The 15,791-nt window shown below is 51.1% G+C and overlaps 1 protein-coding gene and 1 pseudogene across 1 annotated transcript; both read left to right on the top strand.

The window, feature by feature from the left end:
• Positions 1 to 7,488: 7,488 nt before the first annotated feature.
• LOC136548908 (uncharacterized) lies at positions 7,489 to 9,173 on the top strand. Its single transcript, XM_066540266.1, has 3 exons — positions 7,489 to 8,009; positions 8,328 to 8,920; positions 9,166 to 9,173. The coding sequence occupies exons 1-3, from the start codon at positions 7,489 to 7,491 to the stop codon at positions 9,171 to 9,173; spliced, it is 1,122 nt and encodes a 373-aa protein (XP_066396363.1).
• Positions 9,174 to 11,898: 2,725 nt separating this feature from the next.
• On the top strand, positions 11,899 to 14,755 carry LOC136548907 (probable serine/threonine-protein kinase At1g54610; annotated as a pseudogene).
• The last annotated feature ends 1,036 nt before the right edge of the window (positions 14,756 to 15,791 follow it).

Here is a 15,791-nt window from a genome sequence, read left to right as displayed (position 1 = left end):
GTATCCCATGAAGGTAGATTGATCGGTGGGGGTGCACGTGATAGGAACCGGATGGTGACACAAGGCATAGAGACAGCGATTTAGATAGGTTTCAGGTCGTCTGATCGACGTAATACCCTACGTCCTGTGTCTTTGGTGTATTGTATTATGATATAGTAGCTGTCCACTAGGGGACCCCTGCCTCTCCTTATATACTCTGAAGGGGTAGGGTTACAAGGAAAGTATCCTATTTGGTACTATATAATATCTTGCGGTGCACGTCGACTAGTGCCGTGCACAGCCTTGATCTATGGGCTAGGCCACCTCTAAGGGTGCGACCCATGTATTGTCTTGTGGATACCTAGGGGCCATACCCCCACATCTATGGAGTAAGTGCCAAGCTCGACTACCCACTTGATGATGTAGCTATTGGCCTCTTTGTTATGGAGAATGTCCTCTAGAGGGAACTCGGTGACCATGATGATCTTGTAGTACTTGAAGTAATGGCAGGGGCTTGCATGATGTGACCAAGATGGCATATAACAGCTTCTGGACTTGAGGGTATTGAGTTTTGGACTCATTAAGAACCTCACTGATGAAGTAGACCAGATGTTGCACCTTATAGGCGTGCCCAGCTTCCTCGCGCTTAATGATGATAGCTATGCTAATGACGCGAGAGGTGGCGACAATGTAGATCAATAGGGTTTCATCTGGTCGAGGCGCCGTCATGATCAGAGGCTTCGTTAGGAACAACTCAAGCTGCTCGAAGGCCGTATCAGTCTCCTCTGACCTGGAGAAGCGCTCGAAGGCCTTGAGTAGTTTGAAGAACTGGTAGTCCCTTTTCGCTGAGGTGTGATATGAAGCAGGTGAGAGCAGCCATGCACCCTATGAGCTTTTGTATATCCTTTATGCAGGTTGGCTATTTCATGTTGGTAATGGTGGAGACCTTGTTGGGATTGGGTTTGATACCAGTGGGTGCTGACAATGTAGCCCTAGGAGTATGCCAGATGAAACTCCAAAGATGCACTTTGAAGGGTTCAACTTCAATCTGTATCTTTATAGGTTGGCGAACGTTTTCTTCGAGGTCGGCGATGAGATTGTCAGCTATTTTGGACTTGACGACCACATCATCGATGTAATCTTCGACGTTGCAGACTATCTATCGGTCGAGGCACATCTAGATGGCCCTTTGGTAGGTTGCCCCAACATTTTTGAGTCTGAATGACATGGTGGTGTAGCAATACGCACCGAAAGGCGTGATGAATGATGTTTTGATCTGGTCATCCTCTTTGAGAGATATCTGGTGATAGCTGAAGTAACAGTCAAGGAAGGAGAGGAGTTCATAGCCGGCGGTGGAGTCTACAACCTCGTCTATCCGAGGCAGACCGAAGGGGTCTTTAGGGCAGTGTTTGTTGAGATCAGTGTAATCAACGCACATGTTCCTATTCTTTTTTCTTTTTTTGAACAAGAACTGGATTTGCTAGCCACTCAGAATGATACACTTCTTTAATAAATCAGGCTGCTAGGAGCCGTTTTATTTCTACCCTAATAGCCTCCTTCTTGTCTGGCATGAATCATCGTAGTTTCTTCTTGATCGGTTTGGCAGTCGACAAGACATTCAAGAAGTGCTCGATCTTCTCCCGTGGTACCCTCAGCATGTCTGTAGGTTTCTAAGCAAACACATCGACGTTGGCACATAGGAAGGAGATGAGCGCGCTTTCCTATTTGGGGTCAAGATGAGCCCCAATCTTGACGGTCTTAGTGGGGTCATTGAGGTCGAGGCCAACCTCCTTTATTTCCTTGGACTTGGTAGAGGCATGTGGAGGCTCTAGCGCTGGGATCTCTAGGTCATCAATATGGGCACCGTCTTGGCATCGGTGACCACGCTAGCCATCTAGATGGAGAGATCGATGGCTTCGGTGAGGGCGAGACTCTCTGTTTTGTAGGCATAGGCTGATGGACAGGTTGGCCCAGTAGAGCCAAAACTCCAGCAGACTCAGACATCTTCAGTACCATATAGGCGTAGTGTGGTATGGCCATGAACTTGGCTAGAGCAGGCCGACCAAGTATGGCGTGGTAGGCGGTGTTGAAGTTAGTGACATAGAAGTTGATGTGCTCAATGCGGAAGTTGCCAGCCATGCCGAATTGTACTGGGAGGATGATCTCTATAAGTGGCTTGGATGCCCTGCCAGGTACCACCCCCAAAAGGAGGAGTTAGAAGGAGTAAGGTCTTCTATTCTAAGGCCTAGCTCCTTTAGGGCTCCGACGAAGAGGAGGTTTAGAGCGCTTCCACCGTCGATGAGTACTTTCCTGAAGAGTACTTTCTTGATGGTGGCATCGAGGACGAGGGGGAAACTCCCTATGTAGGGGATGTCCGCCCACTGGTCAGCCCTGCTAAAGGTGATGGGGACCTTAGATCGGGGGTGATAGCTGGGGTTGGTGATATCGTCTTCTACGTTAACTGACGAGCACCTGGCAAGCGATGAGCTTTCGATCTCTTCTGATCTCAGCAGCGGCGAGGCCCCCAAAGATAGTGGTGACCACCTTGTCGTGATCCTAGAAGGCGTTGTTGTTGTCCCTAGGTGGTCAGCGACCTCTAGCTTCATCGTCGTTGTCATTGTCCTTCTTTTTGGCCCAAAACTCATTAGCCAAGCCAAGACAGTCATTCATCTTGTGCTTGATATTCTTGTGGAGGGGGCATGGGCCATCGAGGATCTTCTCATACTAGCTCATCATAGTTGCGCTTGGCACGAGGTTGGTCAACTGTGGTGATGATGTGGTCTGGTCGGCGGCGGCGATATTGACTAGCTTTGGACCCTTCTGGTCGATCACGACCACTATCATGATGGTAGCCACGGTCATCATAGCGGCGATCACTGTGGCATCATTCGTCAGGGTGCTCGCCGCTGTGGCGAGTTGGGCGGTGATTGCCCGCATCCTCGTTGAAGCGAACTTCAGTGTCTTCAGCATTGGCGTACTGATCGGCGGTCGTGATCATCTCGTCGATCCTCTTTGGTGGCTTACGATTGAATTTGGAGCGAAGGTCACGGTGATGGAGTCCTCAGATGAAGGCGGTGATGACTTCTGCTTCCGTGATGTTGGGAATAGAATTCCTCATCTTGGAAAATCGCCTGATGTAGCTATGGAGGAGCTCGGACAGTTTCTAGTAGATACAATTTTGATCGTGCTTGGTGCCCAGCCGAGTACATGTAGCCATGTAGTTGTTAGTGAAGACTTTCTTCAGCTGTTCCCAAGATCCGATGGAATCTAGGGCGAGGCTCATGAGCCAGTTCATCACGGTTGGCGTGAGCATGTCGGGAAGATAATTTGCCATGACGCTGGTATCTCCCCCGATGGTGCGCACTGCAGTGCATAAGCTTGTAGCCACTGTGTTGGGTTCATCCATCCTTCGTAGGGCTCAACCCCGGTGATTTTGAAACCATGGGGCCATTGGAGTGTTCGGAGTGCTCTAGTGAATGCTCGGAGCCCTTTGGGATCATCACCGTCGGGATCTGCTAGCATTGCCGGCGTTGAGTGGCTGGAGGGCTGTGTCCGAGTTACCAAACTCTTGGTCGTATTCTTGATGTCGTCATACTTCCTCTTCATGGCAAGAGAAATAGCGCTCGTCAATGTGACATTGTGCATCCCAGAGGTTGTTGATGTGTGCTCGGACATCTTGGTCGACTTCCTGGTCATGTTGGCAAGGGTAATCGATGTGGTTCCCCCTAGCTCGCCCCTAGAGGGGTTGTCCATCATCATGCTATTGGTCAGCAAAATGGCTTCGGCTAGGGGCGGTGATTGGATCTTAGCGTGGTGGATTGGCAAATCGAGCTTGTCGAGTAGGAAGGTCTCTGATCCTAGAGGATCTCATTGACCTGGCAGTGCGCCGCTTTAAACATGGCGGCAACCTTGGTGACTTCTGGCATTGGCTTGAGCCGAGCGAGCTCATTAGCAGCCACGACCAAGTTGGCGCTTGGAGTCTTGTAGGCATCATGGCCGTCAACACAGATGAATTCATCATCGAGGTTTCGGTGAAGTGGGCAGTGGCCTCCCTTGGGAGTTGAGCTATTCTTCGTTGCGAGCAGCCTCGGCTAGCACAATGGCGGCCTCATTTGCTTGGCACTGTGCATAGTTGGCAGTTTCTGTTGACACAAGCGACACAGTCCTCGTTGGTTTCCCCATCCCGTGGGGGGCTGTCGATGCTAACATTGAAAATCCCACCTCCTTGGAAGGGTGGAAAAGGAGGTTGAACGGCGATGATTTCGGTGACAGTCTCCGTAGAGCCCTAGGACCAAAGTCTGGGTTTTCCTCCAAGATGGTTTGGAGGGATGCTTTGGGACGCCGGCTGATTTGCAGCATGTTGATGGTTGGTGAGAGCTGGTCAGCGATCTGATCGGCAAGAGGGTAGATGTCTCCCGCTTGGTCAGCGAATTTGCCCCTTAGGGCATCTTCGTAGGAGGCGATGATGCTGGTGAGCCCAAAGGGTAGGGCCGTAACCCCTAGAGTTTCCTGATTAGCCTCTAATGGATCAGAATTGGAGGGTGGTCGGTGCTGGACCAGAGTGGTCAGGGCTGATTCTACGAAGGAGAGGCAGTCAGCGAGCTTCTGGCCAACCTGATCAATGGATGCAATCAGATCGTTGTTATCGATCTGCTTCCTCGGATAGCGGGGGAGCGGGCAATGAATTGTTGGTGAAGACGACCTCAGAAGTGGTTCTGAGATTGGATCTGCTGTTGTAGGTGCGGGTGTGGTCGGCGTAGAATCGATCTGCACCGGATCGATGATCTCTCTGTCTCCATCAGCATTGATGACCTAGGAGATCGATCTGACCATAAAGATTTGGCCGAGCTTTAGGGGAGGACGAAGAGCCTGCAAAACGTACTATCTTGTTCGTCATAGAAACAACACACACGCCCCTACATGGCACGCCAACTGTCGACAAAAGATGCTCGACAGTCCACCGAGGGGTATCCCACGATGGTAGATTTTTCGTAGAGGTGCGCATAATCAAGAACAAGAAGGCAACAGAGACACAAGAGTTAGATAGGTTTGGGCTGTCAGCACAACATAATACCCTACTCCTGTGGTCTGTTGGTTTGTATTGGCTATCGTATTATATTACGTGTGTTTTGAGGGGGTCCCTACACGCCTTATATAGTCTAGGGAGCAGGGTTACAAGTCAGTTAGATCTAGGAGATAACCGGAAAGTAATAATAGATTACATGAATCATGGGATCAAACGTATCCTTACAGATCTCGTAGTATCTTCAGGATATCTTCCTAGTATCTTGCGGGGTGCGCCGAGCAGCGCCGTGCTCTGCAAGGCTTCATCTTGTGGGCTGGACCACCCCTGGGGGCGCAACCCATGTAGTCTGCCGTGGGTATCCGGGGTTGTACCCCCCACAATCAGTGATTGGACCAAAGGACATACAACATGTCAATGGTTTTAGAGGTGGATGCTGTTTGGATCAAGGGTAGTGAACTCCTTGGTCAGTTTCATAATAGTGTTGTCCTGCATGGGAAAGATAGGAGTAGGCATGATGCTCTTTCATACCCACTCTTCTTCCCTAGCAGTGAGCTTGGATGACATATGGATATCCCAAAGAAAGGTGTTACCATGGAGGATGTCAACATGGCTCAGTGCCCTGCATAAGGCTCGTAGTGGTATAGAATAAGGAGAAGAAATAGGTTTGTTTATCTTCTTATACTTTTCATGTATACCAAACCATTATCCTAGAAACACCTCTAATACCATAGTTTTTTTGTAGACTCTCCAGGAAATTTATGTGTTTCTGTGCGTGACTACTACTACTACAAGTTCCAGATATGGCCAAGAATCTTTAATCCCATACTTTATGGCCAGCGTCTTTTCCAATAGTTTGCGGTTGATACGTACATCAAAATTGAGAGTTCTCGATTGGATTACATATGCAATCATCAAAAGGAGGTTAGGGCTGACCTCTACCAAGGATTGGTTGATAGCCTGCATGCTGGTGAGGATAGATCAGAAGCTTTTGGAAAGCGAATGGTGATGCCTTCGTCGTTTATCGGAGGCCCAGGAGACATGAGGCGTAGGTACTTGGATGCCATGGCACTAGTGCAGAGGTTTGGAAAACCAGACATCTTCCTGACTATGACATGTAATCCAAAGTGGGATGAGATCACGCGTGAGTTATACCTTGGACAAACACCACAGGATCGTCCATATCTTAAGGGCAAAATTGGAAGAGCTTAAGCATATGTTGATAAAAAAGGATATCCTTAGAAAGGTTCATGCACATGTGTATGTTGTGGAGTTCCAGAAGGCGGTCTACCACACGCACATTTTTTGCTAATCATGGACGGATGCTACAAAATCACATGCCCAGAGCAGTATGACCTTCTCATCTCAGCCGAGCTCCCAAATAAGAAGTATCCAGACTTGTATAAAATGGTTACAAATCATATGATGCATGGCCCTTGTGGAGTACTTAATCGTAATTGACCATGCACAAAGGGATGTGAATCATGCAAGAACCGTTACCCGTGACCTTTCTGTGATGCCACATTATAGGGTAAGGATTCATACCCAGTTTACAGACGACATGATGATGGTAGAAAAGAAAAAGTTTGCAGGCATGACCTTGACAACAGATGGGTCATGCCTTACAACCCATACCTCCTATGTCTGTTCAATTGCCAAATCAATGTTGAGATGTGTGGGAGCATCAAGGTCGTCAAGTATTTGTTTAAGTACATTTACATGGGTCATGACCAGCGCGTTTGTGGCTGTGAGAAAGGCTGACAAGGAGGACAATGAAGGAAACATCGATGAGATCAAACAGTATAGGGATGCTAGATGGGTAACTCCACTAGAAGCCTTATGGAGGATATATAGTTTTGATATAAGTGATAGGTCCCCTTCGGTGTTGTCCTTGTAGCTCCATCTTCCTAACATGCACATGGTGCCATTTCACCAGCGTGAGGGTGTTCGATGAGTGCTTAATCATCTAGGTGTTGAAAGGTCAATGCTTACAAGTCTACTTCAAGAAGAACACCACATCTGGACATGCCCATGGTATATTGTATCAAGACTTTCCTGAGTACTATAAGTGGGACTCACAGGGAAAATCATGGATTAGGAGGGCGCAAAAGAATCATTTAAGACAGATTAGAAGAGTTGTATGTGCTAATCCGGCCGAAGGGGAGCGTTACTATCTTAGGGTGCTTCTAAGCCACATGCCTGGTGCAACCTCGTTCACTGATCTAAGGACTGGTTTCTAGCGAACTCCTACCGACTTTTTGTGAAGCTTGCAGAAAGAAGGGGCCTCATTGAAGCGGACAACTCACTGCACAAGGGCCTTGCTAAAGCTACTCTGTGGATGATACCATATGCACTGCGAAGGCTCTTTGCAACAATCTTGGTATTTTTGCGAGCCGAGTGATGTGTTAGAACTCTGGGAAAAGCACAAGGAGGCAATGTCAGCGGACTACAAGCGCAATAACTAGTCCAGCTTCATAGTGGAGCTAATGGTCCTCATAGATATTCAAAAGTTGTTAGAATCAATGAAGAAGGACATAAAGATGTACCCACTTCCTGATATCGATGACACATATGATCCATCTGGCGATATTCCTAGGGAGATTTTCGAGGAGGCTAGCATTGAGGCTAACGTTGATGACATGGCACTATCAAAGACCCTTAATGAGGAGCAGCAGGCTACCTATAATGAGATTATGTCTGCTATTGATAGCGATCATGGGGGTTTGTTCTTTGTGGATGGACCTAGCGACACCAGAAAGACTTATCTATACAGGGCCCTGCTCGCTACTATATGTAGTCAGAACAAGATTGCCGTGGCAACAACAACATCTGGTGTTGCTGCCTTAATAATGCCTGGTGGCAAAACCGCCCACTCGCGCTTCAAGATTCCCCTCACCCTCGATGATGGGGCCTTTTGCACCTTCACAAAACAGAGTGGTATCGCCAAGCTGCTTCGGACAAGCATCCCTTATTATTTGGGACGAGGTGACAATGATGAAGAGGCAAGGTATCGAGGCGCTAGACAACAGCCTCCATGATATCATGGACCGTCCTAACCTGCCATTTGGGGGGAAGACTATGGTGTTTGGTGGAGATTTTGGGAAGGTCTCCTAGTTGTTCGAAGAGGGTCAAGGGCTCAAATAGTCGGTGCCTCACTGCGGATGTCGTACCTTTGGAATTCCATGCGACATCTCAAACTAGTGCGCAACATGAGGGCAAAGAGCGACCTATGATTTGCATAATACTTGCTACGCATCGGGGGAGCTCTGAGGAGGCTAATGGTGATGGTGAAATCCGCCTTCTTGATGATATATGCATACCACAGGACCGGGGAAGACAGTGATCTTAATGCGTTAATTGATTGTATATTCCCTGCCCTAAATGCCAATATGTCAAACAATAACTACATCACCCCACGAGCAATATTATCTCCGTGGAACAACTGGGTTGATATGATTAACATGAAGATGATAAGCCGTTTCCAAGGGGATGAGATGGTGTACCATAGCTTTGACAGAGCTATGGATGATCCACGCAACTATTACCCATCTGAGTTCCTCAACACCTTGACCCCCAACGGTCTCCCTCCACATGTGTTAAAGCTCAAGATTGGGTGTTCGATCATACTGCTAAGGAACATCGACCCTGTGAGTGTACTTTGCAATGGAACCAGGCTGGTGGTTCGAGAGTTCCAAAGAAATACCATCGATGTAGAAATTATGGCCGGAGACCATGTCGGAAAGCGAATCTTCCGACCACGGATTCCGTTATTCCCCTCAGATGACGAGATGTTCCCGTTCCAGTTCAAGTGGAAGCAGTTTCCTGTTAGACTCGGTTTTGCCATGATGGTTAACAAGGCACGGGGGCAGACTATCCCTAATGCTGGTGTGTATTTGCCAGAACCGGTGTTCTCTCATGGTTAGTTGTATGTTGCGCTATCTAGAGCCACTGCCGGATCGAACATTAGGATCCTTGCTGTCCCACCGAGTGATAAGAAGGATAAGAAAAAAAAGACAAAAATAAATGGTACATACATGAAAAATATTGTCTACAAAGAGGTCCTAACTCTATGAAAAGGTATTATCTTCTGTTTTGTACAAGTGCTATATTTCTTACATTTGTGTTCTTTATTACTGACATTGTCGTATCCATTTGTATTTCAGGTAACTGAGGAAGTATGAAAAAAGAGGGATAAGTAGGGTATGACTTGTTGACATTGTTCTTGATTGGATGTACAGATTATATATAATTTGGAACCTGTTGATTATAGTATTTCTAACATGTCTTTTTTTTTCTCGTGTGGTTAATATTATACGTATAAAAAGTTATTAATGAGTGAGTTACGTTGGTGCCATCAAAAGGAAAATAGTGTACGCTAAAAATAGTGATCTCAATGATTTATCTTTGATTAACTTAGATGTTGATTATGACACGTTATCGCATGAAAAAATTATGATTCCCGTAGCAACGCCCAGACACTCAACTAGTAAAGAATCAAAATTCTTATGGGACACCTATGTCGTAACTAGGGCTGCAAAATTTCCGTTTCCCCCGTCATAGCAGGTTCCATCTGCAGGGCCATCGGCGGCAAGAGTTCCGGCAGCGATGCCATCGTCGTAGTCTTGCACGCCTGACGTGTCGGTGAAGGTGTCGAGATCGCTCCATCCCTTGAAGAACTCAGGTAGATCGTCCATGTCTCCATGCGATTGCTCCGTTGTGCAGGATTCTTGATCCGTCGGCAGCGGGAGATCGGCCGTCGCTGCAGGTGCCCTTGTCTGGATGTGCTCCTCGTGGTACGCGGCGTCGTCACTGACCGTGACCGGTTGTATGGGAGGGCAGTGCGGCGTGCTGATGCCGCCAAAAAGCTGATCCAGCTGCAGGCTCTGCAGGCTCAATTGCTCTTCTTTAGTAAGAGGCTGCCCTGACGGAGGTTCTTGGCCTGGGTTTGATGATCCGAGGCCTGATGCCAATAGCATTGCGCAAAAAGCTTCAGCGGATGGCATCCCCTGGTTCACGAATTGTTCTTGATGGTAAGCTTGTGGCTGGTTCGATGAGAAATATTCTTGGTTTTGAGCGAGTCCCTGATCCAGCAGAAAGGGTTCTTGATGGCTTGTTCTGTCGTCAGGGTACCAAGGATCCAGGATGGTGATGGATGATTCTTGGCTGAATCGGATAGATGATTCTTGGCTGAATCCAGCGTCTGAGCCCCAGAAATTCCCAACCGATGATGTCATCTGTTGTTGATTCTGCGCACGCGTCTCCCGGAGGCCACGATCCGGCGTCGCCGTCGTTATCGCGGAAGACGCAGGCGTCGACACGGTGGCGACGCGCTTGTTCTGAGGCGTCCCGGCTTCTAGCTCTTGGCCCTCGCCCTCGCCGTCGCCGTCGTCGGGCACGCGCTGGCGCTTCTGGCCGTGGCCGGTGAAGGCGACATGGCAGAGCTTGACGGGGCACGGGCACTGCGGCGAGGCGATGGTGTACTCGTGCATGACCCATCCCGTGCTGCCGCCCTTGCGCCGGCCCTCCTGCAGGTTGAGCGAGTACTTGCCCCACGACACCTGCTCGCCCTCGCCGCGCAGGGGCAGCACTTCGTCCGGGAAGCGCTTCTGCCCCACCCACGTCCAGCGGCCGCCGCCGCAGCTGCGGTCCTGGCGAGCAGCAGCGCCGCCCTTGGCGTCGTCGCCGCTCGTCGCGATGCGCTCGAAGAAGTAGGCCTCGTCGTCGTCGGTGCGCCGGTTGCGCGTGAGCAGCTTCCAGGGATGGCGCGAGCTGGTGGTGGCCTCGGCGTCCTCGATGATGATCCCCGGGACCGCGGTGGGCTGTCCCAAGGCGCGCGGCATGAGGTAGAACTCGACGAGCTCCTCGGGCGTGGGGTCGAACCGGACCCCCGGCGGGAGCCCCAGGGCGTTCGCCGCCGATGACATGGTGGATTATTGCTGGGGTTCTTGGAGTTGGGCACGTGGGACGTCCGGACGTGGGAGGGTGGCCACCGGCACTCTCGTGTTGACTTATAGGCTCCTGCTACCGCGAATTTCAGTATTCCAGACGGTGAATCGGACTCTGTTTGTTTTTTAAATACCAGTGTCGGAGGTGTTTGTTTTTTAAATACCTGTGTCGGAGCTGTCTGGTAACGAAGTTGAGGTCCTAAGTGGAAGTCAACGGCGAAGGTGAGACTTGAGTGGGATGGCACCGCCACCGGTGTTAGTACCTGAGTCCTTTGCAATAATCTATCATTTCTGAGTGAAAGTCATGGGACGAGAGCTTGGGGTTGGAGTGTCCAAGCTAGTCGCAACATCGCGAGTTAGAGCAACCACAATATTGTCGTAAACAAGTCCACGTCTCTATAAATAAAACATTCATAACTATTCTACAGGTACGACACCAAGCAGCTCGCTCCCATGTATCCCTGGACGCCACACCAACCTTGCTCCTTGATTTCAAAAGGAAGGAAACAAACCGTGCGTCCCTCGCGCTCTCTTCCCCTCCGGCTCCCCCGCGCAACATGCAAGGAAATCCATGGACAGAGAGGCAAGTCAAATCATCAATCACGTAACAACCGGATGAGTGGTTCCACGGAAAAAAAAAATCAATCACCCTAACAAACGAAGGAGCAGTTCCACGGCATTAACCCCGCGATCACCGCGCGCCGCCAGCTATGCGAACGCGCCTTGACCCGCGCCCTCGACGCCCTCGGTCCCTCGTCCATCGCCAGTCTCAGCTCTACCTCAGTCCCTCGTCATCTGACTGCCTGCGCCACCACATCCATGTTTCCAACAGCGTCATGACTCGTGAATCGGCGTCGAACCCCGCCGTCCAACCTAGCTCGTTTTCGTTCCTCCGTGCATCGCCGGCATCGATTTGGCGGGAACGCTCGCGGCGGCTGCCGTCCATCAGCGATGGGCGGCCTCTGCTCCAAGGAGGGCGTCGAGGAGGCGCTGCCTGCCGCCCCGCACCCCGTGGCGCACCTGCAGAAGGCGTCAAGCCAGTCCCTCAAGCAGCTCATCACACTCACCGCCAAAGGAGGAGGACGCTCTCGTCGTCCACGCCGTCATCTCCCAGACGGAGTCCAACGCCAAGGCCAACGGTGGCATCGTCGCGCCCACCCTGGCCAAAGAGGCCGTGGAGAAGACCGCGCCTCCCGTGGTGGTCATCACGTCCCTCAGCAAGTCCTACAGCCCCGCCGGGACACCCATGCACCACCGGTGCGCCACGGTGGACATCAGGCGGGAACAACAGCAGCGCAGCCACGGACTGTGGCGGCGGCGCGCAGGCGCAGCAGGTGATCTCCAGCGTGCCGCAGGGGTTCTCCGGCGAGCACGTCATCGCCGGATGGCCCTCGTGGCTGACGTCCGTCGCTGAAGAGATCGTGAGGGTGGCTGCCCCGCCGTGCCGACACGTTCGAGTGGCTGGACAAGATCGGGCAGGGCACGTACAGCAACGTGTACAAGGCGCGGGACCTGCAGAGCGGCAAGATCGTGGCGCTGAAGCGGGTGCGCTTCGTCGACATGGACCCGGAGAGCGTGCGGTTCATGGCGTGGGACTGCGGGAGATCCACATCCTCCGGCGGCTTGACCACCCCAACGTGATAAGCTGGAAGGCATCGTCACCTCGCGCCTCTCGCACAGCCTCTACCTCGTCTTCGAGTACATGGAGCACGACCTCGCCGGCCTCGCCGCGCTGTCCGGGCAGCGCTTCACGGAGCCGCAGGTCAAGTGCTTCATGCGCCAGATCCTCGAGGGCCTGCGCCACTGCCACACGCGCGGAGTCCTGCACCGGGACATCAAGGGCTCCAACCTCCTCAAGTCTTCATTGGCGACAACGGCGTGCTCCGGATCGCCGACTTCGGGCTCGCCAGTCGCCACCTTCTTCGACCCCGGCAAGACGCAACCCATGATCAGCCGCGTCGTCACGCTCTGGTACCGCCCGCCGGAGCTCCTGCTCGGCCCCACCGAGTACCGCGTCGCCGTGGACCTGAGGAACACCGGCTGCATCCTCGCCGAGCTGCTCGCGGGCAAGTCCATCATGCCCGGCCAGACCGAGATCGAGCAGCTGCACTGGATCTTCAAGCTCTGCGGCGTTCGCTGTCCGAGGACTACTAGGCGAAGACGAAGCTACCCGACGTGACGCTCTTCAAGCCGCAGCGGCCGTACCGCCGCAAGATCGCGGAGACGTTCAAGGACTTTCCCCCCCCCCCCCCCACTGCCCTGGCGCTCCTGGACACGCTGCTCGCCATCGAGCCGTCGGCACGGGGCACGGTGGCCTGGACAGCGAGGACCAAGCCGCTGCGTGTGATCAGGCGAGCCTGCCCAAGTACCCGCCCTGCAAGGAATACGACGCCAAGCTCCGAGGCCAGGAGGCCAGGAGGCCAGCAGGCAAAACACAGCGGGCATCGGAGGCAAGGGCTCTGTATCCGTCAATCCGGGAAGAGACAACTCCAAGGGCGCCGCGCCAGCTCAGGACCTCGCCATTGCGCGCCAACCAGAAGAGCACCAACCACCACTACAGCTCGCTGGAAGACAGCGTGCCGGGCTTTCGCATTGAGCTGCCCGGCGACGCTGCACACCGGCGGCGGCTTCGGGCCAACGTGGTACAACAGGAGCGACCAGCGGATGGTCCCGTGCGCGTCCAGCTCCGTCAGGGCGTCCGCGTCGCACCTCACCTCGCAGCGGTCCTACGTGCAGTCCCGGGGCATCGACTTGCACCCGAGAGTTCGTCGGCCGTGCACCAACGCCAACTCTAGGTACAACCGGCTGGACGTCGCGGAGCCGGCCAACGCCGTCGGCCACCCCGGCTCTCCCACCACCACAAGGACCTTGGCATGAGGGCCCACCGTCCGACACGGACGCCGAGGAGGCCCTCGTGGCACACATCGTCACACACGCGATGTTAACGTCGCTGTTTGCACCCGCGCCGTCATCCTCGCCCTGCGATCGCCCACGCCGCTGCCTCTCCCTCCCTGCCGTAAAGCCGAGTTAAAATGTTTTCGGTGTTTTTTTGATCTTCTGATTCTATTTGGTTTGAGTTAGAGGTTTCTTTTAATCTTCTAATCTTTTTTGTTTTCAGTGGATGACTCGCTGAAGCTGGAGTGGGTGACGAAGGTCCACAAACCAACATTCAGGCCATCAAGGTATAATCGGTAAACCAGCCCTCGCATCTCCATTTTCTATGCAGCCAAAAAAAAATATCAAGCTTCTACAAACTGGTTTCTCAGAATGACACTGACAGACACTTGAGAGCACCTGACCAAGGAAAAATGATACGTTGATCATTAGGGTACGGTGTACGTCTCAGTGTTAGTTCTGCAGCGTTCCTTCTTCATTCTTTGATACAATTCAACTGCATTTTCGAAACATCTCGCTTTCAGTACACCATCCAGGCATGCGTTATATATAGTTGCAGCTGCAAGAGAGTTCTTGGTATGATTTTTTTGTTCCTTTCATTGTTGTGTAAACATGTGCAGGAGAAAAGAAACCAGTACTCACATTGCTGTGTACTTTGCTTGATGCTTGGAAGAAGCTGTTTACTGGTTTATCTATGGTATACATTCATGTGTTATTCTGCTAGATGCATGGAAGAAACTATCATGATTCATGAAAATTTGTGGTATTGTGTTTGAATGATATGAGTTTTCCATGCCACATTTGATTCTCTCACTTAAAGGAGGGCCCTGACTGAGCTGATCTCTGCGCTTTTATACTGTAGATCATTAGATTGTCAACTGTTGATGTTTTCTCTGTTCTGTCATTCTCGTGAGTATGGGTATACTGATAGCCCAGCTGAAAAGAAATATAGTTTCCTTTGTCCTAAAACTAGTGTGCAACGTGAGGGCAAAGAGCAACCCGTAGTTTGTAGAATACTTGTTGCACGTTGGTGGAGGATCTGAGAAGACGACCGTTGATGATGAAATCCGTCTTCCTCATGATATATGCATACTGCACACCGGGGAAGATAGTGACCTTGATACTCTAATTGACTGCATATTCCCTAACCTTAATGCGAATATGTCAAGCAAAGATTATATCACCTCTCGAGCGATCTTATCTACGCGGAACGACTGGGTTGATATGATTAATATGAAGATGATAGGTCGTTTCCTGAAAAAAAAGATGGTGTACCATAGTTTTGACTATGCGGTGGATGATCCGCACAACTACTACCCTGAGGAATTCCTTAACACTTTGACACACAATGGTCTACCTCCACATGTGTTGAAGCTGAAGATTAGTTGTCCGGTCATATTGCTTAGGAACATTGACCCTGCAAACAGACTTTGTAATGGTACCAGGCTTATCATATAGGGGTTTCAAAAGAATACCATAGACACGGAAATTGTGTTGGGACAGCATGCTGGAAAGCGGGTTTTTCTGCCTCGTATACCCTTATGACCGTCGGACGATGAGATGTTCCATTTCCAAGTTAAGCGAAAGCAGTTCCCTATCTGGCTCAGCTTCGCGATGACCGTTAACAAGTCATAGGGGCAGACTATCCCTAACATCGAGGTATACTTGCTGGAACCAGTGTTTGATAAGGACATGAGAACCATACATACAACCATGCTTGGAGATAGAGGACGAGGAGATCAGCGAGGTTGTCCTAACCGAGGAGGCCCAAAGCTCATCTGGTTCGAGTCACCAAGGTGGAGGCACAAATCAAGTTCGAGCTCATCTCGGGTTCTAGGAGCAACCTGTCATAAAACTGGTCACACGGGCGCGTACGGGCTCTATTTTCGACGATCCACATATGGATGGAAAGCTAATTAGATAAAGAAGCCAATGCAAGTGGTCTCACG

The sequence above is a fragment of the Miscanthus floridulus genome, chromosome 4 (genome assembly GCF_019320115.1).
Source record: "Miscanthus floridulus cultivar M001 chromosome 4, ASM1932011v1, whole genome shotgun sequence".
Classification (NCBI taxonomy): Eukaryota; Viridiplantae; Streptophyta; class Magnoliopsida; order Poales; family Poaceae; genus Miscanthus; species Miscanthus floridulus.
Note: the sequence above shows the minus strand (reverse complement) of the source record. Positions and strands in the feature narration are given on the sequence as shown.

What these genes read in the sequence shown, in the direction of transcription:
- LOC136548908 (XM_066540266.1), top strand. Translation starts at nt 7,489, where the DNA reads ATGGTCCTCATAGATATTCAAAAGTTGTTAGAATCAATGAAGAAGGAC. An exon ending in GACAATGATGAAGAGGCAAG is followed by an intron (nt 8,010 to 8,327) that starts GTATCGAGGCGC and finishes TGCATACCACAG; the next exon opens with GACCGGGGAAGACAGTGATC.